Raw genomic sequence first — 26,297 nt, forward strand, 5'->3', positions numbered from 1 at the left:
ATCAGAAATATATTTACTGATAAAAACATGGATGTGTTAAATATTTATTTCCCCCACCATAGCCTTAATTCTGCAAACATGCAACAATAAGACATGCCAAGTTTTCCATTACTTCAGTATAATCACTCCTTCAGCACATTCAAGTCATGGATTAATCTTCCAAAATCAACACACAGCTCACATCACACCAGATTCCTCCAGGATTCCCTGGGGTAAGACGACATCAGCTCATGTTTTTGCTGCTTACACAATTCATGTCATCACTTTCACTCGCTGGAAACAACCGCCTCCTAATGTTTGGTCGACATTTTTTTTACAGAATGACAAGTAACAAATAGTGTTCATCATGACGTCTCTGTGGAATGATGCATCTAAAAGAACAAACACAATGTTGCTTGGTGGTATTTACAGTAAACAGTTTCATTCTCTCCTCAGGCTGCGGCGATGGAGGCGTCGTCTGGCTGTCGACCTTGAGGCTGGACACAACGAAGCAAGACGGCGTTTCAAGTCAGACCCGAAACACTGACGTTCAGAGGAGAATGGGCTCAGGGGCGGGCGGGACCTCTAGTTACCTTGACGAAGATACGTTGAGGCAGGAAGCGTCTCAGTGCAGGGCTGTTGGACGTCGGACAGCGTGGCAGACTGATGTTGAGCTGTGGTAGAGTCTGGTAACCAGCCATCAGTGGGTAGTAATTATACAGCATCTGCTGCTCTGTGCCGGGGAGGACCCGCAGACGCACCTGTGTATTAAAGCACACAGCCAGAGCTGGATTTGAGAGGCAGACGGTTCTGATTTTATAGCAAATTGACTGTGACGTGAAAACAAAGCAAATATGGTTTTCAAAACATAGCAGAAGAGTTGTGGGCACTCTTCTTAGCAGAGCTAATCTTTTGGTCTTTCAGCACGTTTGTCAAATTTGAACACCTGCAGCACACTTTGCTTCCCTTAAATAAATATTTCCTGGTAAATTATAGAGCACTAACTAGGTGTGCACCGATTTATCAGTGCCAATTTTCTTAATTTTGGGAGATTGGTGATCAGCTGATTTTTACACGAAGCTGACCTTATCCACTGATCTAATCTATGGTTCTCATGGAAGGGGCACTGTCCACTGCTCTCCCATGAGAAAGGTTTGACTGATAGACCGAACCACCAGGCCATGTCTGCACATTTACAGTTAACAATAGTTACCCCACTGTTGCCAATTCAGCAACTTTCTTGCTATATTGAGCAACGCTTCAGACCACAAAAAATTGGTATCAGCCAAAATCAAAATTGGCAGGTCATGCTTTATAAAGATCTGTAATCGGCGATCCGCCAGAAAACTGCAATTGGTGCTAATTTACTTGGCTGTTGTGTAACCTTTCAGTTGAATATAGTTCAACATTGTATTGAATCTTTGGTTATCGTGTGATGAGAGATCCTTAGGTAGTTTGACATTATATTCATGCTCTTATTTTGAAATGGGTGGAGGTATGATGTCGTACCTGTTTGAGTCCAGAGAACATGAAGGCATCCGACGGGTCAACAGCTATCTCCACCTCCATCACCTGAGCCGTCCTGTTCTCTATATGGTAACGAACTGGAAGGGACTCTCTGACCCGCCCAAACGAAGGCAGATCTGACACACACGCGCGGACACACACACACAACCGCAGGCACAGACACACACAACATGGCTGGCTGAGAGCGCGGTGTTGAAAACAGATAGTTTGGTAGGACCTAGAGAGAAGTGAGGCATTTACTGACCAGCATAGATGTAAAGAGGGACAGACTCCAGGATGACATGAGGGAGAGTGACTGTAGTCTGGATGAGAGGGCTGTCTGCACTGGAGTACTTCCTGTTTGACACAGCTAGACCTGTTAGACATGCCTACATGCACACCATTGTTCCTCTGGATGTGTGTGTTCAACATACCTCCTCCATGAGACGACATACTGTCCTGTCGCCACCGTGTTGCTGCTGCTGGTGTCTGCAGGACATCGAAGACAAAAGCACTCACTGGCACTTTCTCCTGTCTGCAGAACCACTGAACACCCAAACACAGCATCGTCAGCCCTGCAGCAGTAGCACCCATAGCCCTGTAGCCCAGCATCCTGCCTGGGCTGCCCTGGTACCTTGCTGCAGCTGGGACTGGAGTGGTGGCGTGCTGCTGGTCACCGTAAGCAGCTGCAGGGAAGACGAGCTCAGCAGGAGAGGCCAGGGTGAAGACGAGCGGATGTCAGTCATCAAAAGGAAGGGGATGTCTACTGCTACCTGATCTAACAGCTCGAACTGGACACACACACACACACACACACACACACACACACACACACACACACACACACACACACACACACACACACACACACAGAGACTGGGATCATGATGGAGTCCTCTGCTTGCTACAAACCTCAACATAAAGTCCTTATAACTGCAATCTGTGCTAGCAATATGGCAACATTTATAAAACGTTTAAAAACATCTTCGTGTGAGCTCCAGACCTTTGTAGATACAAACTTGACCGACACTTCAAATGGGACTACGGTCTCCACGGTCACCGTCTCATCCTGGAACACAGAAAATAAACAGAAAACAGCTGATTATTTCTCTACACAGAACAGGAAACACTAGTTATGTATGCATGCACATCTAAATAATTAAGAAGATAACTGAAAAGTTATTTCAGGAGTACCCTAACCCTATCCCTGCCCTACCTAAGATTAAAAAAAAGATTCATTATACACACAATTATATATCTCAGTTTTATTTCTTATAGGAAATGAATGCTCCAAATATATCAATAAAAAATATATACAGGAATGCTATGTTCATTTTTTTTTATTAGACAACATCTTTGTTTACAAATACAAAGAAAAACAAAGAAACAGAACACAAAATATGAAAAAGTATGCCAGGAATGTTATGTTCATAACAATTACTGGTCTACACCAGTAATTTTCAAAGTGGGGGCCTAAAGGGGGTGCTAGGAGGGCCTTAGAAAGCTGGCGGGAAGATGAGGGGAAAAAAGTAAAAAAAAAAAGAATCCAATAAACTTTTAATCATAATTTACTTTTACTTACAAAATCTAATCTGTTTTTCAATTATACTTATACTATATTATACTATACTTATACTATATTAATTATAGGTGTAATTTGATGAAAAAAAAAGTTATTTGCTGTGGTAATCTTTCTGATTGGCTGCCAGTCAAATTTATCAAGTTGTTTTGCTCATTTATGCTAAACCAAAGTAATAATTATAGAACAGTGAATAAGAATATTGTGCAACATTGTCTGTGGGTTATCAGAGGAGGGTCCCAGCCAGAAGCTGAAGCTGTTTGGGAGTTGTGGCATGGAAACGTTTAAGAAAACAGGCAGTGAAAAATCCTCCCTGAAAATACAGCTGGCTGTTTACAGAGAGCTATCTGAGTGCATATTAATGTAAAATCGAGTGGAAGGAAAAAATGTGGTAGAAAAACCTGCTGAGGAAACGGGTTGTGGACAGAACCTGGAGTCAGAACTTCAAGTTTCTCAGAAAGTAAGTTACTTCTCCTCATTGCTCTGAAGAGATTTTACATTCCTAAGAAACTGAGTGCTGGGTATTCATCATCAACAGAAAAAAAGCATGAAATATTTCCCTCTGGGTACAATGAGTCCATGTAAGTTCCCCATTCTGAATCAAACTACTGAAATACATGAATAATGTTCTCCTATGCTGAGCTGTAGAACTGAGGAGGTTCTCTACCTTATGACATTTGCACACAATATGTCGTCCTTCCACCGCAGTATCGATGCTGTAGGCCACATGGAACAAGAAGATCCTCGGTCCGGTCGACACACATCTCATGTACACACACTTCTCCAGCTAGAGCCGAACATAAGATACGGTTACCGGAAGAGAGAAGCTGTGAAGCCTCTGGTGTGTGTGTGTACCTTCTCTCCTGGTTTCAGATCTCCCAGAGGCACATCGGTGAGCAGAGCAGGCGCGTTATCGTCAGACACACTGGACCCGTCTAGGGTCACATGGGTGGTATGTCCTAAACCAGCCTCCTGGCCTGAAAACACAGAATGAAGCTCATTCTCACACAGTTATAGAATGTTGTTTTAAAAATATGATATATGATCTTTGACCGACCCGTTTAATGAATTGGAATATTACTGAAAAGTATATTTATTTTAGAAACTTTATCATTACATAAGACATTATGTAGATTAAATACACAGATGGGTGTTTTCCAGCGTTTATTTTTGTTATTTATGATTTTCTGTTAATATTTAATGAAAACCTATTTAAAATTAGAATCAGAAAAATAAAAAAAACTATTTCTAAAAACAGAAATGCGGACTTAATGAAAAGTTATCTTTAATACCTGCTTAAAAGTTGCTATTTTTAAAAAGGTGCTTTTAATGTGACCTCATCAGAAAACATATTCCAACGTATTGAACATGACTGGACAATAAGTCATTAGAAATATGTATCGCAATAGACAAGTGATCAGTATCAACTAGAGATGTGCCGATCGGGTTTTTTCTGCCAATACCGATACCGATTATTATATAATTATTATAATTATTATGATAATAATTATAATAATATTATTATCTGATCAGCTCTGCGAGGTCCTAGCAGACATTTATAATGTCTCCCTTTTCCAAGCGGCTGTTCCCGCCTGCCTGAAGACCGCCACCATCATCCCGGTCCCAAAGAGCTCCACAGTGATGGGTCTGAATGACTATCGGCCAATAGCCCTCACGTCGATAGTCACAAAGTGCTTTGAAAGACTGGTAATGACCCACATCAAAGCCACCATCGACGTCACTGTGGACCCTCACCAGTACGCCTACAGGAAGAACCGCTCCACAGAAGATGCCATTTCTTCTGTGGTCCACACTGCTCTCACCCACCTGGAGCAGAAAGACTCCTACGTCCGTCTGCTGTTTGTGGACTTCACATCGGCTTTCAATACAATAATCCCTCAGACCCTAATAAATAAACTTTCTTCACTTGGACTGAGCACTTCACTTTGCAACTGGGTCCTGGACTTCCTGACCAACAGGCCGCAGTCTGTGAAGATCCACAACATCTCCTCCTCCACCACAGTCCTCAGCACTGGTTCTCCACAGGGCTGTGTGCCGAGTCCCCTCCTGTTCACGCTGCTCACATATGACTGCTCTCCTCTCCAGCCTGGCTGTCATATTGTGAAGTTTGCGGACGATACAGCAGTGGTTGGAAACATCACAAACGGTGATGAGTCCAGCTACAGACAGGAGGTGGAACACCTGGAGGGCTGGTGCAGAGAAAACAACCTCTGCATCAACGTCAAGAAGACGAAGGAGATGATTGTGGACTTCAGACGGAGCAGACACGCCCACCTCCCCCTGCTCGTCGGAGGATCTGCGGTGGAAGTTGTCTCCAGCTACAGGTACTTGGGTGTGCACCTGAGCAACAACCTCACCTGGAGCAACAACACTTCCGTTCTGGTCAGGAAGGCGAATCAGCGGCTCTACTTCCTCAGGCGGCTGAAGCGTGCAGGACTGGGGAGCTCAGTCCTCACCTCCTTCTACAGATGTGTGGTGGAGAGCGTGCTGTGCTCCAGCATCAACGTGTGGTACGGTAGCTGCTCTGCTGCAGACAGGAAAGCTCTGCAGAGAGTAGTGAAGGCTGCACAGAGGACTGTTGGAGTCAACCTCCCCACCACCACAGACATCTACACCTCCAGATGCAGGAAAAGGGCCTCCTGCATCATGAAGGACCCCACTCACCCAGCACACTCACTTTTTGTCCCGCTACCCTCAGGCAGGAGGCTGCGGAGCATCAAATGCAGGACAACCAGACTGAGAAACAGCTTCATACCAGAAGCTGTGAGACTCTCAAACTCCTCTCAGTCTCTCTCACTGCACTGTCCCCAACAATAACTTGGTCACTTCAACCCCTAACCCCCCCAATGACACTGTATTTGCACTTTACACTCGGACACTTTAAAATGTTGCACTGCTAAATTTATCTTCCCATGCTGCTACATTATTCATACTTCATCCATTTTGTACTTTCCTATTAATATACATTTCATTTTTCTACTTCTAGTTTTTATATATTTGTAAATATTTTTCCTATTTATAAATATTTGATCTTGTAGCTAGTTTTTATATTTTATACTTTATACTTTATATTTGGATGTAACTGGGGCCGTGACTCTCAATTTCGTTCCACCTCATGTAACACGTGATGTGAATGACAATAAAGTCTCTTGAATCTTGAATAATAATTTTTTTATTATAAACACTTCCGATTACATTATGTGGAAAAAGGAACCATGAATTCACCTTAATTTAGACAAAAACTTGTTTTTAATAACTTTTTCCAAGAACTAAACAAAACAAGCATTCTGCAAATTGTACTGCAATCGGTGAAACTATCTTTAACAGACTGATAACATATGAAGGCTCTGAAGAGGCTAAATAATGCAAAGAGCCAAAATAAAACCTCTCAACATTGCCAAAAAAATTCAAGTATAAAACTTAACATTCAAAGGCAAATACAGGATCCATTACAATAAACAATCCAGAGTTATTGAATGAAAACTTCCTGATAGCATGGCGGCTAGCTGATTACTGCTAGTTCTGAGTGGCTGTTTCTGACTGAGCGGAGTAATTATGCAGATCGATTATTTTTTTTAGAGATTATCTGTCTCATGTTAGGACAGTGAGGACAGGTTAGATACTGCAGCTTTAAGCAGAGGTTCGGTGTGAGAGTCAATACCAGGTGGAGCAGAAGCGGCGCTCCATCTGTGAAATATTACTACTTGTAGCGCGTAGCAGCGGTTCAACAGCAAGAGCAGAACCAGCATCTTACATCGCAGCTCGAAGATTTAAATAATTTTGCGGGTTATTTGTTTAGCTTTCTGACTGTCATGCTAATCAAGGTGAGTGTTTGCAGCTGTGCGCTGCTTTACCTGCTATCTGATCCTCCATATGTCTTTTTTACTGCAGTGAGCCTCGATGTAGCCAAACTCCGTCAAGTATGCCACTGTTTTTATGTCGTATTAGCTTCGTTGTGTTGATGCATTTTGACGTGCTTCAATTTTCCGCCACAACACGCAAACTTCCCCATTCACTCAGTGCGTTATAGTTCCACATCGCTTAGGATTTGTTGCTGCGCGTTTGCGCAGTGTGAAGGAAAGAGGAGACCAGCTGCACAGGCAGGCTGCGAAATGAGATGCAGGTGATCGGTATCGGCAACAAGAGCCATTGATCGCCGATCACCGATCATGCACTTTTTCACGAAAATCGGCCGATTATGATCGGTGACCGATCGATCGGCACACCTCTAGTAACATATAATGCGTCTGAATTTTCACCAAACTAATAACCAGAACCGCACTGCATTCTGGGGATGTATGCAGAGGAAAGTCTTTAGCTGCTCAACCTCTCGCAGCAAGCTAAGCTAGGTTGGTGGCTTCAACTAACTTGCTCACTCCTTGGTTACCTAGCAACAACCTGTTGAGTAACTTGACCAGTGCCTCATAACTGCTTAAAAATGAACAACAACCGCATGAAGAGAAAACTGTGGATAAAGTTTTACAGTACTTCAGATATTTAAAACAAACAAATAAATATGGAGGATAAACGAGTGAACCTGGCTTGAGACCGGCAGTGAGTTTAACATCCTTCGCCACGACGTTCTCCTGTGATTGGACGGTGAGGCTGATGCAGAACATCTCGTTGGTGAGTGCAGGAGGCTGGTGGCTGAGCTGGACACAGATCCTGGGAACTCTGGAGATGATCCTGGACACAAGCAGACAGCAGCAGGTCAGTTCACAGCCAGCTCACCGTGCTGCAGCAAGCCGAAGTCAGGACATTACATGGTGCTGTGCTGCAGCGTCAAACTGTCCCAGTCTAGTTCCTGGCGTGTCTCGTTGCCCCGCCCCCATCGCCGTGATGATCTGCTGGTCTGCAGGGCCTCCTGGGTGGAGGCAGCGTCTCCGCCGGCGCCTCTCCAGCTCAGGAACACACAGCGGCCACTGTCGCTGCCTAGCATCATTTCTATACCCATCATCTGCACACACACAATCAGTCACAGCTCCTGCTACAGCTTCCCTCTCTGTCAGACACATGCATAATACACACTCATACTTACAAGCATCAGCTTACCTCCACTTTCTTACCCACATCTTCAGTTTTAGCCACAAAGCTGAAGTTGTAGCATCTGGGTTTCCCTGGTAACAGCGTCATGCTGTCCTGACCCGATGATTCCACCACACACCATTGGTTGTATTCCTGTGGATGAAACCAGACTGACTCTAACTGTTTGCATCAGTAGGAAGTCTCACTCTGTCTGTATTCAGGTAAAGTGTTACATTTAAAGTAGGGGTGAACTTTAAAGTTAACCATTAAATATTGTAATATACAGCGTAGAAAAAACAAAGAGCCCACTGCACGGAAGCCCATTGAAAATCTCCTGGTTATTCCACCAAATACTGATTTCTGAACTCTTCCTAAGTTGAAACATTAGTGTTGTTGTTTCTAAATGAACATGAACTTGTTTTCTTTGCATTATTTGAGGTCTGAAAGCACTGCATCTCTTCCGTTATGTTGACCGTGTCTCATTTTCTGCAAATACATACTACATTTTTGCTTGTAATTCCGGAGGCATGTTGTCAGTAGTTCATAGAATAAAACAACAATGTTCATTTTACTCAAACATATATCTATAAAAAGTAAAATCAGAGAAACTGATTACTTTAAGTGGTCTCTTAAGAGTTGTATACAATGGTAATTTGTGTGAACATACAAACATTTGTGTGTTACACCTGAATTTCCCCAGTGTGGAACAATAAAAGGCTGTTTATATTCTATTCTCAGAGCTCAGTGTGGAGTACAGTGACTATACAGTATACATTTCTTTACTTAAATAACCAAAATGAGCTTTCTTCAGAGTGTGGAGGGCACCTGGTTGCTGAGGCTGACGGTGAGCTTGCTGAATGACACAGGGTGCGGACAGTCAGCTCTGAGAAACACCTGCAGCTGGATGGGCTGGTCCACATGGAAGCAGGGTGACTGGAACCGGGCTTTGCATTGGACTGATATGAGAGAAAGAAAATTAACACGTGAAATACAGAGCTTCCTTATATGTTGCTTATAGAGAAACTGAGTTTTACAGCGGCTCAAACATATTCATAACTCTTAAAACTAGGGTTGATGATTCTGAACCAAACCAAAACCTACTGGTCTTTTTCCTTTTAATTCCAACAAGCTCCACTGTTGTACTTATTGTTTCAGGTTCTATGATAAAACTGGACTAGAGTTTTTGGTCCGTTGCCTCTCATTTAAAAAATTTAAATTCTGAAGTTCCCAACGAGTTTAGGTTTGGCTTTGAAGACAAGCAGCTGTAACATCCCTGTTTAATTTTAAGCAGCTGCTGGAAATAAACGGCTGTGTGTGTTCACTAACTGAATGGGATGTAGTCCTGCATTTCCACCATCAGCTCATTGGATCCAGACAAAGCCATGCGGTCGGTCCACAGTGACCTGGCAGCACCAACTGAAGATTGATCACATTCAGACTCAGCCTCTGGAACGTCGTTCTGCAAACAGGACACAATATGAACACCCGGTGCATTGTTGGCTAGGTTATTTTAAAGGAGCAGTGTTTACATTTTCCAAGCATATAGTGCCATTTTATAGCAAAATAAAGTAACTGTTACTTTCAATTAAAAATAAATAAAAGTATTATGTATATCAAGTAAGACTGAAAATAAATTTTACTTCCTGATTTAACACCTTGAAATTGGGCCTCTGTCTCTTTAAAAATTGCTGCTCTATCTGAAACTCTGCCTTCAAGAAGTCATCACAACTATTAACCCTTTAACAACATTAAATCAGTGTTGCACTGAGAAGTGTCTTCTATATTGAGCATAGCAAGTGTTTGCTAATTGCTGCTGTCTAGTCTGAAGGGGTTGTGTGGGGGAGTCGCTCTGAGAAGGAGCTGTGCTTTGAAGGCGGCACTTGTTCAAGTTTTGCTGAACAAGTTAGAATAGCTGAATGGTTGCCATGGAGATTAAATGACTTCTCAAACATGCATGAAAGAATCAAGGCAACACTCAAGGTATGTTTTTGATGAGGAAATTATATTATAACATGATCTAAAGCAGTGTTTTTCAACCTTTTTTGAGTCAAGGTACATTATTTTAATTGAAAAAATCTCGGGGCACACCACCAACCAAAAATGTAAACAAAAATACTCTAGACGCCTATATTACATATATAGTCATTCTTATCAAAGTCTCTTGAATAGGGGGGGTTGAGGGGAGATGGAAGCTGCTCTCGGTTTTCCATTAGGACCCAGCAGAGGGCGGCGTCCTAATAAATCTGCTGTAAGGATGCAGCACTCCGTCTCCAAAGCCGAACCATGGTTTCGTTCACACCGAGCTTAAATGCAGCGGCTCTATTTGCCTCCTGTAGTGCCAGATCGACAGCCCTCAACTTAAAAGCTGCATGATATGAGTTTGAAAACATTTATCCGTCGTGACTGCTGCTAGCATGTGGTTGTTCTAAATGAAAATTAGCACGTTCTTCTTTTGATTTACAATTTTGACTTCTAAAGATTCACTTCCTGCTAGAGAGCCCCCTGGTGGTTGAAGAAAAATCCACAGAAAAGCTGCATCGGGCTACAATCCGCATGGTTCAAAGCTTAGGAAAAAAGTAGCAGCTTATAGTCCGGAAAATACGGTACCGTAGGTGAAATTGAATAATTTCCACGGCACACCTGACGATCACTCACGGCACACCAGTGTGCCGCGGAACAGTGGTTGAAAAACACTGATCTAAAGGCCCCAATATACTCGGGCGTACTGTGTGCATTCCATGAACTGTGCGGACGGTTGGGTCTTCATACTCGAGTGTACTGATTACCTGAAATTCTCTTGTGACAAATTCCTTCATTTCGCACAATCCTAATGAGGATTAGCAAGTTTGATTAACTATTTGGGCGCCTAGCTCTGTTTCTTCTCCATCTGAGAAGCTTTAACTCACCTCTCAGTGCGGGACAGAGAAAGGCAGTGACATGTCGGTTCATCCGGCAAAGACAGTGAACCGCAGCAATGCAGCTTCCTACTGCCGGCAGAGGAGCAGCAGGAGGCTGTGCTGGCTTTAGCTGTAATCAGGGATCCATTCAATTAGCTTTGTTTATTATGTTCCGAAACCACAATTGTGATCGGTGTAACAATTTGTGCAGTAATCAAAACTGAGCACATATCCGATCATTATTCCTTGCCAATGTTGGGAGAGAAAAAAAAAAAAAGTCAGACTCAACTTATCGGACCACCTCTCTGCTCCGCTGCTGATGAAGAAATCTGGGACGATGTCTTGTTTTTTGTTCTTATAATTCTACATAATTCACCATGTCAATATTTGCGTGAATATATAAAGCCTGTTGCTGTTAAGTATTTTCGCTTACATGTCTATCATGTCCCCATGACAACTTTATGTTGACTTTTATCATGTTGATCTCAACTTTGAAACAATATGAACTCACGTAACCTTGGTTATATGAGTTACAGTTATAGTTATCAACCTTATCAGCCCGGTGTCACATAAAAACCAGTTCGATGAGAACACCGATTCCATCAGGCAGTTTACTGTGCGACACCGTGTACGCGTACCCGATCAAAAAATCTATCCTTGTGCGGACATGTCCGGCGGACGTCCACTTTGAGCCTGCGTGGAATCCACGCGGATTCCACGGACTGATGTACCCCCGAGTATATTGGGGCCTTAAAGCTCACAAAAGTTGATTTTACATGATCCTGCCTCTTTAATAGAGGAAGTTCTTTTCTAACCCTTTGGTCTTACCGTTAAAACTTTAAAGAGATTCTTCTCTATCCTGGATTTCTGCTCCTCTTTCAGGGTAGAAGCTGAAGGAACGAAACAGAAGTAGTTAAACTTAGATCCAGTTGTGAGTTTCAGTAAAACCCTCCAGTCTAATCTGTAAGGGTGATTTGGGGTCCTGGTACCTCTGCCCAGCAGCTCCATGCAGTAGATGACGTAGTCTTTGACACTGGCCATCAGATAAGCACAGTGCAGAGCTGTGGTCAATATGGCCGTCAGCAGAGGCCACCAACGCTCTGTGCGATAGTCACACATCACGTAGTCCAGCAGCCTGACCAAACACAAACACAGAGCATGTAGCATGTAGCAGCAGCTCCCTGACAAGCTGACAGTGGAACACGTGCAGCACAGGGCTCACTTTAAGGCTTTGGTGTAGTCTTTAGCATGGTAGTATTCCTCTCCCATCTGCACCACTGCAAACGAGAAAAAAAACTAACGCTTAGACACAAGAGGGTCAACAGGAGTCATGATGTCAGTAAGTACAGATGCACCAATTTAAAAAATTTGGGCTGATATCAAAAACCAATATCAACATTGCTGTTATGACTGATGAACAATATTTACGACATGATTCATATTTTAAGGTTGCACCCAATGATTATTTTAGTTATTAAATACTATGAATTAATAATATGAATTATTCGGATGATTGAATGAGTAATCAGATAAAAAAAAATTGGCACATTTTGCAGATAAATTTATAAAATATTAGAAATATTAGAATAATATTAGAAATACATTCAAATATGCAAATAATTCAAATTTTTTTACTCAAGAAAGCACACATTTTATTGCCTAAAATGCAATAACAACATTATTTTAGAGAATGTTTCAGCAGTTACAGCAAATGATGAATCTGCAGCTAAATAATTCTGTTCTGTTTACAGAATTTGACCCTGGTGAAGCTAAAAATGCCACATGAAGAGATCTAAGTAGAACAGATTTACAGAAAAAGATTTTTTTTTAAATGCAAACTATGGATTTTTTTGCATATTTTTGGCTTTATTACTACTCTAAGAATGTTGTTCTTAGATGTGTTTGAGTCTGTTTGCTTCGTCAGCAATTAATCGATTCCTGAATTAGTTGACAATTATTTCAATAATCGATTGGTCATAATTAATTGTTACAACACTAATATATTTCGCTAACGTTTCGATGCCTTGAAAAACACAAGTATACTTCTGACTTCACTACTGCTTCTCTGCTTCCCCACAATCCTTTGTTGCATCGCTACCACTATCACATGACCAACCTCCATCCTTCCCTCTCCAGAAACAAACGGCAACAAGATGGAAATAAATATTGCTTGTTCATATCAGCTCTGTTTTATCAGACCGATACGTTAAAAAATGACTAGTAAAGTTTGATACTGACGTCACTGCTGATATACTGTGCTGTTAGGAACACTGAATGGAGAAGAGGCGAACACTTACTCAGGTGACTCTTCATTCGAGGGCACTTGTACTTCTTAAATTGGGCCACAGCGTTACTGAGAAGTGCTATTATCAGCTCCTGTGAAGGCAGACACAAACACAGTGGGTTTTACTTCAGCAGAGCGTAGCAGCAGGTGGTATTCACAACCGTTCTTTACATCAGTTGTGGTTGTTTTGAGACCAGGACTAAGCTTCAGAACACATGCTGCAGGAGATCTAAAGGATGATGCTCACCATCATTCACTGGGTTTTTACAGCCACTAAAAGTTTTTCCATCAGCTTCTGCTTATTTATTATGCTTTCAGAAAGTGTTTTGAACTTCAGCAGTTCTCAGCAAAAAGATTTGGCTTACAGCATTCACATTGCATTTTAGCAGGAAATGTTGTTTATAGTTCTATACTGAGATAGATATACATATGTAGTAAAAGGAAATAACATGTTTTAAATTCTTCTGTCTCACACATGCAGGAGTTTTGACTCAAATAATTTCACTTCACTTATGTTTCATAAATAATGTCTATGGATTCAGAAGCATTTTTTTGGAACCTATTAACTAGATGGAGTTGTGACTATGATGAAGCTTCCATAAAGTCAGATGGGAGTTTCCTTACAGAGTGTGGGACATCTCTCTCCTTAATCTGCAGAGCCAGGATCCCCAGCTTCTCCTTCTCTGGATCTGTTGGATCAATACCTAGAAATCACAACAATGGTGTGAGTTCAGAAGGCCTTTCATTCAAACCCTGTGTTAGCTTCTTAATCAGGTGGAGAACTTTACTTTAAATTGTTTTTTATTGGCTGAGGACTTTCAAAGTGATCTGCAGCAACAACTTTCAAAATTTTCATTTCAGAAATACTTTATTCATCCCAAAGATAAATGAATGCTGTTCCAACTCTCATCATCCAAATATGCTGATGATGTTAGACTAAAAGTCTCCATGTGTGTGTGTGTGCGCAGGACATGTTGTGAGCACATTTTAGATTTAGTGATGCTGCTTTATAGTCCAGATCTGATCCAGGTCTAGTTTAGTGGTTCAGGTTAAAAAATGAAAAACATACTCTGGTGTCCTTGTCTCCAAGGTCTCTGTCCATAGAAGTCCAGTCCTCCACTCTGGGTGTCGAGGGGATCTGGGGAAGGATAGGTCGTCCCCGCCTGCAGAAACCAACAGTGAAACCCTCAGATCAAATGTGTCCAAACGTTTTGCCCTGGGGGCCAAAACTGGATAAATTAAACTACAGGCATATTTAAGGCGTATTTACATATTTTCTTTAAATTAACACTTTGGACACTCCTCCCTAGGTGGACTTAGTCAATACATATATACTTAGTCAACTAATACTTTTTATGTGTATTGCCCTTTCATCCACACAAAAACTCAATTTAATATAAATAAAAAAAATTATTTATAAAAACTCTGAACAAAGAGGAAATTCTATTTGTGTTTGCGTGCCTAAATGGGAAAATTGAGTCTTACGGTTCAGTGCATTACAGTCTGGAACAAATAATGCGACAATATATCCACGTACTTGCGTTGACATGATTTCTAGACCACACGGATCCACAGGTTTAACTGGCGCCATATTTAGCTCGTGTCAGAAAGTTGTGGTTGTTTTGAAGCATTCTGATTGGCTGACAGGTTTTAGTTATGCCCTACACTGTCCCCTATATGTGTGGCATGTTTATAACAACGCTCATGAATGGATTTGTGCGGGTTCATGAGGATGAAAACCTTTGGAAATCAATTTGGTGTGCATGATGTTATTTTTTAGAATGGTGTATGTGGAGAATATATTTGTATTTGAAAACACACAGCTAGGTGTGTACAGGGTGGTATGTGTCTGACCTGACAGAACTGCTGGGCCATCTGCTTCCTGTCCTGGCTGTAACAAGCGGCCTGCTGGTAGTAGAAACCCGGGTTCTGAGTCTGGATGGCGGTCAGTCCCAACTTTATGGCCTCATCGAACAACTCGCCAAAAGACTGGAACCTGGTGGAGAGCAAAACGCTGTCTGAGGCCTGATGCACAGCCTGCACATTTTTACAGCACCGTCTGGCTTCAGCCCTCATCGGGTCTTTGACTCTGATACCAGCCAGTGGTTCACTCTCCCACAGCACCTTTCTGACCTCATTAAGGCTCACACACACACACGAGCGCACACACACACAGAATCAAGTAGGGCTTTCCGATACGCATCTATGACAGAAATACACAAGTTGTATTGTTTCCTATTAGAATATGTATGACACTGCAAAAACACAAAATCTTACCAAGTATTTTTGGTCTAATTTCTACTGCAAATATCTTAGTACACTTGAAATAAGCGTAAACTAACTTGCAAGACACTTTTTAGCAGGATATATTAGGAGCTTGTTTTAGGCTCTTGCACTTGCACCAACACTGAGTCACCTGGTGCCTCAGGCACTAAGTTTGTTCCAATAAGCAAGAAATCCATTAATCATATGATAAATAAAAAAGCAACTATTGTTCACTGTGTACATCCACTCCCATTTGCACATGAAAAACACTTCAACGACATATTTTCCAGATATAGTTCTAAGCTTGCAGGAAACAGTCATTTGTTGACAGATTCTAAAATGGGCCGAATACATCCTGAGATGTGCAAAAGCGTGATATGTTATTAATCATCTAACTAACACTCCTAACTAGTGTACAGGTTTCCCTCTCCTGATGGTGCCCTAGCTTTCATGGTGATGTGTTTAAGCGCAGCGTGTGCATCTCACTGTTTTGACATCCATGCAGAGTGCTCGAAGGCCAGCTCAGCACAGCCGATCTTCTTCTTACACAGGTCAATGTGCTTCCTGAACTGAGCTATGGCGTCCAGAGGAGTGTTGTGCTGGAAACACAGGCGGCAGATCTGCAGAGGTCACACACACACACACACACACACACACACACACACACACACACACACACACACACACACACACACACACACACACACACACACACACACACACACACACACACACACATGAAACCAATCATCAAACTGAACCAATCCACCAAGTCTAATGATGCATCTGGACTCAGAGGAGCAGGACTGGACCTTGTAGTTGATGAATCCTGCCATGGTCTTGATCTCCAGCATGTTGGTCTCATGCGCTCTGAGCTCATGCACCAGGCTGTAAGCAGCTCTGTAGTACCTGCAGCCACAGAGATAAAAGGGTCCTAGAACTAGAGCTGTGTTCTCAGCAGCTCTAGGTCACAGCAGTGTTTCATGATTATCTTAGATAAGTCTTGTTTCCTCCTTCATTTAAAAGGGTTTAAATGTCATGAGTTAGACTTACTTGAGAGCGTTCTGGGTGTCCTGCTTCAGTTCACTGAGGAAAGCCATTTTAAACTGATGTCTAACAAACAGCAGCTGCCATGAGCAACGCCAGGGGGAAACACACACCGGAGGAGAGAGGAGCATTATATGTGCATGATGACACACTCAACAAGGTTCACTTTACTGATTTAAAAAACAAAAAGAAAACATGTTTCATTTTCTGTCTACTACATTACTGTGACAGTTTATCCTGGGTTTGTCCACATTAGACCAGTTCAAGCAATTCATGTTCGTTTTAAAGCATTAAATACTATTCACTGTGAAAAATGTCATATCTGTACAGTAGGCTGACTTTACTGACAACTGTAAGGAAAGAAGGGAAGGAATGAAAGATGTAGAGGAGGATGGAGCATTTTGATAACAAAGGGAATCAAGTTTATAAACATCAATATTTTCCCCTACTTTTATTTTCTTCAGACCTGAAAACTAACAACCCTCCCCCCTCTCCTTGGCAGGTCTGTGGTTGTAACATGGCAGAGCGGGGAGTCAGGTGCCAGGTCTACCTGGTGGGTGGTCTTGTTGAGGAACTCCTTATGGGATTTGACCCGACGGATCTCTGTGTAGTAGTAGGTCTGAGCGTGCTCATAGAAGGCATTTTCCAACCTTAGAGATGACACCAACAGACAGGAAGCTGAGCTTACACTCGAGCCAATCAGACCCACCCAGCTGCAGGCGCTTCCTTACCTTATGATGTAGCCCACCAGGTGGTCGGTGTGAGGCAGGACAAACAGGCTCTTCCCAGACAGGTCGCAGGAGCTACACAGAGCTGAGGCTCTCTCTGACGCCACCAGGTCCTCTCCTGTCAACACACGCATGATTCAGACAGGAACCACATGGAATGCTGGGAAAATACAAAGGTAATCAGCTTCAGACATACACAATACAGCCACTTCCCAACCATGCACTACATTCTGCTGGGTTTCTACATGAGAACCCAATCAATACATGCACCTATAAAAAAGGGTGAAAAAACTTCAAAGGGTGTGATTACTTTTGTAAGACATTGTGTTTTACCTGGAGGCAGAGGAGTTTTCTTTTGGATTAAAACCACCGCCACTTTGGTGTTTCTGCCCTGCAGACTGGTCCTACAGCCAAACAGAACCAGTTCCAGTTCGGTTAAAACCCGCTTTGCTAGCCACACAGCTAAGCTAACTCATACTGCATGTTGGCGTGGATCAGACAGTGCTACTGTAACCTGAGCACATTAATAACCACGCCTCCCCACCTGACAATTTCCACTTTAGTCGCGCATTCCGACTGCTTCTCCTTCCACTGCGGGTCGTCCCAGTCCAGCTCGTAGAACAGAACCACAAGGGCAGGGACCAGGTTCAGGTGTTTGTTCATCCAGCCGGTCTTCACGATGCCTTTTGGGATGTACCACTCATACGACGTTCGCTGGGCACAAACACAAAATATTCAACTAAAAAGAAAAAAAAATGTTGTTCGTTTTTTTTGGCCGTTTTTAAACGTTGGTGCAGTATTCAGTGGGTGTTAAAGTACTGCTAGTGATGTAGAAAGTTCATATATAGAGATGTAGTTATATTGAGATGTTCGAGCCAATTCAATTCAGAAATTCTTTATTATCCAAAGGTAAACTGAATGTTGCCGTAACTTGTTTTAGCCAAGTATTTTAGAGTCATTATGGATGGTGAAGTTGTGGGAAGGAAAGATCTACAGTAGTAGTCAGTCTTGCAACAGATATGAAGAGGTTTCTGACTGATTGTTGCTAACATGCTAACAGCTAAATATCTGTGTAGCACATTAACATATCTTGGATGACTCCATCAGTTGGTATAGATCAGGTACTATTTGAATTTTTGAGATGCTGTTCAGCTACTCCAAGTTGTAAAAACAGTAGTTCGTTGCCAAGGTTACTCATCATAGCAACCACTGAAAAGTAAGACTATCAGCAAAATTCCTTCCAGCTGCACAACGTCCAGAACCAAAGGGAATAATTGTACAAACAGCAACTTCTCCACCCAAAGACTGATGAACAAATTCTAGAAAAAGAACTAATCAGAACTAACATTAAGAGAGCTACTCCAACATGCTCCCACCATTAAATATATCTGCTTAAATCTATCTTCCTGAAAGCATGTCACTAATCTAACCTTGGTCAAAAGCTTCCTGATCAGAGGTCAGAAAGGTTGGCTCCTCTGTATTTCACTGAGCACATCTCTGAAGCCGCTGCTCACCTTAGTGCGGCATTTGGGATACTCATGATCTCCTGGGAGAACCTTGAAAGAGATGGGGACTCTGTCAGCACGCCGGTTGGCACAGAAAGCATCCCAGATGGCTCGATGCACCGCGTTGTATACCACATCCAGACCGGTTAGCGCTACGAAAGCCATAGGCCGGCAGCATAGCTCTGGGGGAAGCTCCCACTGGGATCCTGCCATCACGATGGTTCAGCAGACAGACCTGATGAGAAGCAACACATCATTACAGGAAGGCTGACACTCTTTAGGATTCTGACCACCCACCAGGTCATGTCTGCATGTCTGTTTGCTAACTGGCAATAGTCACCCCACTGTTACCAACTCAGCAACTTTCTTACAATATTTAACAGAATTTCAGAAAAAACAAAAACAAAATGCAATCAGTGCAACCCTAGTTACATTTGTTATTACTGGATAAACTTTTGAGAATTTCAGATAATAGCATACACATAATCAAAGTATCAGGCATTACATCTTTTTTATCAATCTTATATTTTGATCCAACAAACCCATGCTTGATGTAATAACTGGTTTCTTCATAAAGAAACAGAATATGTTCAACTATATAGTGTGGATTTTAGATAATACAGATAATCCAATCGTGCAGAAGAGCAAATCTTAAGGCGAAAGCGGAACTAAGAAGATAACCGGGCTAGGCTAACACGTAGCGTTTGGTCAGTCTGTATAAGACAAAAAATCCTTATCCTAAACGTGATCAAGAAGGTTTGGAGTAGAATACCTCAGTGACATCTCTTTAGGCGACTTGCTGACAGCAGCGCAGCAGGCTCAGGCTGCACTTAATGGACTGAAAGCTAGGAGCTAGCTAGCTACTGCTGGGCGAGGCCACTGAGCCTCAACGCACTTCTAACCGGAACTGTCCGGTTCTGCTATTGGTTAATTCCTCTTCTGCTCATCAGCGCACAGCTCATCACTAACCTGTCAACCTAAACTAATCTGAAAAAACCAGCTATTCTAGCCGGCAGCGACAACAACAACAAACTCCGGAGCTAGTTAGCCTCCTCCGGTTAATTATTACTTCCGGTTCAACTTCTCAAAATAAAAGGGACAAATTGTACAAGTTTAGACAAAATATAAAAAAATAAGGACAGCTGTCTTATCGCTGCTTTGCACAAATATCCAAACTTTATGCTAATATAATACTTATTTAATTTTAGAATTTAAATTCCTCTAGCCTTGTTGGTCCGTGTAATTTCAAGCGGTTCGTTTTTTCGTTTGAAATGAAAGATAAGAAAACGGAAATAGACTCGTTTTTATGGAGAACCATGCTATGGAGAGCCATTTCAGCCAATATATATATATATATATAGGTCGTCCTGGAGGGTGCATGGGAGTTCGCCCAACCAGTCTACATGTGTTTTGTGGACTTGGAGAAGGCGTTCGACCGTGTCCCTCGGGGGGCCCTGTGGGGGGTACTCCGGGAGTATGGGGTACCGGGCCCCCTGATACGGGCTGTCAGGTCCCTGTATGACCGGTGTCAGAGTCTGGTCCGCATTGCCGGCAGTAAGTCGGGCTCGTTTCCGGTGAGTGTTGGACTCCGCCAAGGCTGCCCTTTGTCACCGATTCTGTTCATTACTTTTATGGACAGAATTTCTAGGCGCAGCCGAGGTGTTGAGGGGATCCGTTTTGGTGGCCTTAGGATCGCATCTCTGCTTTTTGCGGATGATGTGGTCCTGTTGGCTTCATCGGAACGTGATCTGCAGCTCTCACTGGAGCGGTTCGCAGCCGAGTGTGAAGCGGCCGGGATGAGGCTCAGTGCCTCCAAATCCGAGGCCATGGTCTTGAGCCGGAAAAGGGTAGAGTGCCTTCTCCGGGTCAGGGGGGTCGTCCTGCCTCAAGTGGAGGAGTTTAAGTATCTGGGGATCTTGTTCACGAATGAGGGAAGAAGGGAACGGGAGATCGACAGGCGGATTGGGGCAGCGTCTACTGTGAAGCGGGCGCTGTACCGGTCCGTTGTGGTGAAGAGAGAGCTGAGCCAAAAAGCGAAGCTCTCGATTTACCGGTCGATCTACGTTCCCACCCTCATCTATGGTCATGAGCTTTGGGTCATGACCGAAAGAACGAGATCACGGGTACAAGCGGCCGAAATGGGTTTCCTCCACAGGGTGGCTGGGCTCTCCCTTAGAGATAGGGTGAGAAGCTCGGTCATCCGGGAGGGACTCAGAGTAGAGCCGCTGCTCCTCCACGTCGAGAGGAGCCAGTTGAGGTGGCTCGGGCATCTGGTAAGGATGCCTCCTGGAAGCCTCCCTGGTGAGGTGTTCCGGGCACGTCCCACCGGGAGGAGGCCTCGGGGAAGACCCAGGACACGCTGGAGGGATTACGTCTCTCGGCTGGCCTGGGAACGCCTTGGGATTCCCCCGGAGGAGCTGGAAGAAGTGGCTGGGGAGAGGGAAGTCTGGGCCTCCCTTCTGAAGCTGCTGCCCCCGCGACCCGACCCCGGATAAGCGGAAGAAAATGGATGGATGGATATATATATATATATATATATATATATATATATATATATATATATATATATATATATATATATATATATATATATATATATATATAAACAGGGCAATGGATTTTAATGCTCAATATTACCCATCAGATACCATTCTCCTTGTTTTACAGTGGGGGAACCCCATCTGATGGCCATATTTCGCCCATCGGATACAGTTCCCCTTGTTTTACAGTGGGGGAACCCCATCTGATGGCCATATTTTGCCCATCGGATACTGTTCCCCTTGTTTTACAGTGGGGGAACCCCATCTGATGGCCATATTTCGCCCATCGGATACTGTTCCCCTTGTTTTACAGTGGGGGAACCCTATCTGATGGCCATATTTCGCCCATCGGATATTTCGCCCACTGTTTCCCTTGTTTTACAGTGGGGGAACCCCATCTGATGGCCATATTTCGCCCATCAGATACCATTCCCCCACTGTAAAACAAGGGGAACGGTATCTGATGGGTGATTTTAACATAGGGGGAACGGTATCTGATGGGTGAAATATGGCCATCAGATACAGTTCCCCCACTGTAAAACAAGGGGAAAGGTATCTGATGGGTAATATCGAAAGGGCAGGTGCTGAAGCACCCCCAGCCCCCCCCCCCTCTGCACGTGCCTGCTAACTCCTGTCAGTCACAAGTTTCTCATATTTAGGTCATCAAACCAAAGTTCAGATCTACCATAACTGACTGACACCTGCTGGCTTCAGTTTTGTAACCTTGGTTTTGTAACCAAATTTGAGGCCAGCAGGTGATAGCCAACAGGTCAAAAGTACAGCTTTTTGGTGCAGCACATTCATTAATGTTTCCATCATGTACGTTTTCAGATGCAGACCATCCTGCAGGCCTCTGGTCTCAGTGTTTCCCTTCAGACTCCCAGTGGGCTCACAGCTTCAGGATGACCAGAGACCTTTCTGGAACAGGAACACCTGGCCAAATGCACTGGTGACACATTCATTTAAAAAAATGTGGCTGTTCTTATACCATTGATATGCATGAACCGTCTGTATTTTACTGTTTTGAATAAACAAAATATTATGAAATCTGTGTTTCTTCTAATCTGTGTAGTTCTAATTTAATCAAATCTCATGTTTTGACATCCCAGAGACAATAAAATGGATTGTTTGTGGCTTAAAATAAACAAAGCAATCTTAATAGAACAAAGCTACAAAAATAGAATACAGATTGAATATTTTGGACCAGTTTTATTTTTTGGTTTCATTACACTGAAGATTCTTCAACATGAAGCTAAACAGTGAGTGGAGTATCTTGTATGTACGACAACGTAGAAATGAACAAACATTACATATTGGCTTCTTAATAGCAACCCTAACAGTTATTTTACACAGCTTGATTTATTGAATAATGACTGTGTTCACTTACGGACACCTTCAATTGGAAATCTGCAATCTGAAGCGTCAGTGAAATGCTTCAACCACTCAGTCCTCAGGTCAATCTGCCCTGCATGTTTCAGGCCTCAGTAAATGTCTGATGGATGAGCTAATGCTATCGTTTGTATCAGATCCTCTGGAACAAACACTTTAAAATGTAAAATGTTAATGTCCTGTATTGAGTGATATAGACAAATGTTTTCATCTCACTGTGTCATTTTCACTCTATAGCTGAAGTTCATCACATTTCTGGATGTTCTGTGTTTCAGTTAAATTGAAGTTAGCAGGTTTTTAATCAAGGCCACAACTCCCTGTGTGTGTTGGGTTTAAGAAAAGAGGCTGCTCTGTTTGAGCACCAGCATTCATTTTTCCTCTGATGTTTGGGTAAACTCTTCTGTGTGGAGGTCGGCCATCTCTCTGGTTCTTCCTGAAGGAGATCCATCAGGAATTCTGGTGCTGCTCACAGTGCAGACGGTTCTCCTCACTGTTCGCCGTGTCAGCCGTGGTCCCTCTCTGCCAGAATCTCCAGTCATTCTGTTCCTTCACCCTTGAATAAACATAACAGAATATGTTCTGGGTGTTATGATTAATTTGTTAATTGAAACAATGTTTAATATCAAAATAAGATTAATTTATTTCCTTAACAGTTCCTTCTCCTATTCCATCAGAAGGGCAGAGTCTAGGAGTGACTAATTACATTTACTCAAATATAGTTGAGTAACTTTTTGAAACTCAAATGAACTTTTAGGAATACTCTTACTATGCTGAACTTTTTTACTTTTACTCAAGTCATTTTATTATGAAGCATCACTATTATTTAAACACATTTTTAATTTTGTCTTTAAAATACCAAAATTTCCACTGAACATAATAATTTGGGCCCTCTAATTGTGTAATTTTTGAAAGATATGAAATAATTGATAACTTGATCAGTTACTCAGTACTGATACACTTTTTACCAAATGCTTCTTTAATCTTGTTTAATTTCTTATTCAGCTACTTTTTACTTGAGTAAAAACATGTTGAAGTGCTACTGTTATTCCTGGAGTACAAATTGTGGGTCCTCTGTCCACCTCTAAGGAACAGTAACCAAATGTTGAGGCACAAGTGTTGACCAAAAACAGGAAAACTAAGGTGGGCAAGTTATACATCCACAAAGAACTACTTAAATTAAAAACAACGGATTCAGTCCGTTAAGATAGTATGTTTTCAGGCTTCATATTTATTTCTCGGTTAAAATGCATCTCCTCTCATGAACACAGCGGTGGCTGATTAGCCAATTTAAACTTCTGCTCTGCTCATCAGGGTCTTTAATGGTACCAAAATTCTTCAATGCACACACCTTGTTTAAACAATAATTACTGAGATTATTAATTTTGTTGGGCCATTAATTTGAACACGTTTTGTTGATTTTATCCTTAATAAGATGTATTGGATCAGAGGACGTGCTGGTCTCAACATCCTGGAGGCGTTCAGTTTGTCACCTACTGCCGAGATCAACTCAAAACCTTCCCCTATCGTAAATGAGCCCTATTGATTAAATATGACTGTAGTTGGAAAACAAACATCAGCGTTAGTAGCTTACCGTGTAACGTCTGGGCAACCGGAGGATCCTGGACGGACAGCAGCGGTGCATGTCTGAAAGATGGCCTCCGACGCAGATCTCCAATGCTTACCACTCTCATTCTTTCAGTTCGATGCTGAGCATCGAACTGAAAGAAAAATTTCAAAATTAAAGTGAAAAAACACACTACAGGCTGATCCAACTTTAATGTAATGTCCATAAAACAAGTCAAAATGAGGCTCAATATTGTGTGTGGCCTCCACGTGTCTGTATGACCTCCCTACAACGCCTGGGCATGCTCCTGATGAGGTGGCGGATGGTCTCCTGAGGGATCTCCTCCCAGACCTGGACTAAAGCATCCGCCAACTCCTGGACAGTCTGTGGTGCAACGTGACGTTGGTGGATGGAGCGAGACATGATGTCCCAGATGTGCTCAATCGGATTCAGGTCTGGGGAACGGGCGGGCCAGTCCATAGCTTCAATGCCTTCATCTTGCAGGAACTGCTGTCACACTCCAGCCACATGAGGTCTAGCATTGTCCTGCATTAGGAGAAACCCAGGGCCAACCGCACCAGCATATGGTCTCACAAGGGGTCTGAGGATCTCATCTCGGTACCTAATGGCAGTCAGGCCACCTCTGGTGAGCACCTGTAGGACTGTGCGGCCCTCCAAAGAAATGCCACCCCACACCATTACTGACCCACTGCCAAACCGGTCAAGCTGAAGGATGCTGCAGGCAGCAGACCACTCTCCACGGCGTCTCCAGACTCTGTCACGTCTGTCACATGTGCTCAGTGTGAACCTGCTTTCATGTGTGAAGAGCACAAGGCGCCAGTGGCGAATTTGCCAATCCTGGTGTTCTCTGGCAAATGCCAAGCGTCCTGCATGGTGTTGGGCTGTGAGCACAACCCCCATCTGTGGACGTCGGGCCCTCATACCATCCTCATGGAGTCGGTTTCTAACCATTTGTGCAGACACATGCACATTTGTGGCATGCTGGAGGTCATTTTGCAGGGCTCTGGCAGTGCTCCTCCTGTTCCTTCTTGCACAAAGGCGGAGGTAGCGGTCCTGCTGCTGGGTTGTTGCCCTCCTACGGCCTCCTCCACGTCTCCTGGTAGCGCCTCCAGCCTCTGGACACTATGCTGACAGACACAGCAAACCTTCTTGCAACAGCTCGCATTGATGTACCATCCTGGATGAGCTGCACTACCTGAGCCACTTTTTTTTAATTTTTTTTTTTCAAAGTTTATTTGATAGGGACAGACACACATTTACATAGACAAACTGAATGAAACAGCAGTCCCATGTTAGCATCATGGTGCAATAGCAACAGCTAATTTGCAGCACTTGTCCCTAGATGGGCTTTTTTTTCTAAAGATAATAACTCTAAAAATTGAAGTGAAATCATTTGAAACAACACGACATAATATATTCAGAGAAGTGTAAAAAACTTGTGTGGGTTGTAGAGTCCGTCTCATGCTACCACGAGTGTGAAAGCACCACCAACATTCAAAACTGACCAAAACATCAGCCAGACAGCATAGGTACTGAGAAGTAGTCTGCGGTCCCCACCTGCAGAACCAGTCCTTTATTGAGTGTGTCTTGCTAATTGCCAATAATTTCCATTTGTTGTCTATTCCATTTGCACAACAGCAGGGGAAATTGATTGTCAATCAGTGTTGCTTCCTAAGTGGACAGTTTGATTTCACAGAAGTTTGATTTACTTGGAGTTATATTGTGTTGTTTAAGTGTTCCCTTTATTTTTTTGAGCAGTGTATATATATAGCAGCTCTTGAATCTACAAAATAAAGCTGTATTTCCTCCCTCAGCCCATTGGCTGCAATATTGACACCTTGAGATGCCATGAGACCTAAATTCTGATCATCATGGCATGGAGTGCATCCCAGTTTTCCATGTCTGGCATATAACCATTTGTTTTAGCTTTTAAACTGGTTCTATTAA

General features: G+C 42.9%; 1 protein-coding gene and 2 long non-coding RNA genes across 3 annotated transcripts; 1 reads left to right on the plus strand and 2 right to left on the minus strand.

The window, feature by feature from the left end:
* Positions 1–30: 30 nt before the first annotated feature.
* On the minus strand, positions 31–19,916 carry trappc11 (trafficking protein particle complex subunit 11). The gene is made up of 30 exons (XM_008419741.3): positions 19,609–19,916; positions 18,846–19,071; positions 17,876–18,045; positions 17,665–17,735; positions 17,335–17,449; positions 17,154–17,253; positions 16,610–16,683; positions 16,369–16,465; positions 16,043–16,176; positions 15,146–15,287; positions 14,361–14,454; positions 13,916–13,995; positions 13,305–13,383; positions 12,230–12,284; positions 11,997–12,142; positions 11,836–11,897; positions 9,437–9,569; positions 8,936–9,066; positions 8,138–8,263; positions 7,849–8,042; positions 7,623–7,771; positions 3,920–4,041; positions 3,732–3,851; positions 2,489–2,554; positions 2,120–2,276; positions 1,920–2,031; positions 1,751–1,842; positions 1,489–1,622; positions 573–740; positions 31–476 (listed from the first exon to the last, which is right to left on the minus strand). Exons 2-30 carry the CDS (start codon positions 19,047–19,049, stop codon positions 432–434), a joined length of 3,372 nt encoding a protein of 1,123 aa, XP_008417963.1. The 5' UTR covers positions 19,050–19,071; positions 19,609–19,916; the 3' UTR covers positions 31–431.
* Positions 17,421–22,423, plus strand: LOC103470990 (uncharacterized). Its single transcript, XR_014089418.1, has 2 exons — positions 17,421–17,507; positions 22,208–22,423. It is a non-coding gene; the product is annotated as an uncharacterized LOC103470990 (long non-coding RNA).
* A 695-nt stretch (positions 22,424–23,118) lies between these two features.
* LOC145553017 (uncharacterized) lies at positions 23,119–25,648 on the minus strand. Its single transcript, XR_014089190.1, has 2 exons — positions 24,357–25,648; positions 23,119–23,318 (listed from the first exon to the last, which is right to left on the minus strand). It is a non-coding gene; the product is annotated as an uncharacterized LOC145553017 (long non-coding RNA).
* Between the last annotated feature and the right edge of the window lie 649 nt (positions 25,649–26,297).

This window comes from Poecilia reticulata, chromosome 10 (assembly GCF_904066995.2).
Source record: "Poecilia reticulata chromosome 10, P_reticulata-male-v2, whole genome shotgun sequence".
Taxonomy (NCBI): domain Eukaryota; kingdom Metazoa; phylum Chordata; class Actinopteri; order Cyprinodontiformes; family Poeciliidae; genus Poecilia; species Poecilia reticulata.

Excerpts from the sequence above, each read along its gene's own strand:
- trappc11 (XM_008419741.3), bottom strand. The coding sequence starts at position 19,049 with ATGGCAGGATCCCAGTGGGAGCTTCCCCCAGAGCTATGCTGCCGGCCT. Across the intron at positions 13,384-13,915 it reads AGAGAGATGTCCCACACTCT|GAGCTGATAATAGCACTTCT; the intron begins GTAAGGAAACTC and ends CTGCCTTCACAG. Across the intron at positions 9,067-9,436 it reads GCAGGACTACATCCCATTCA|TCCAATGCAAAGCCCGGTTC; the intron begins GTTAGTGAACAC and ends CTCTCATATCAG.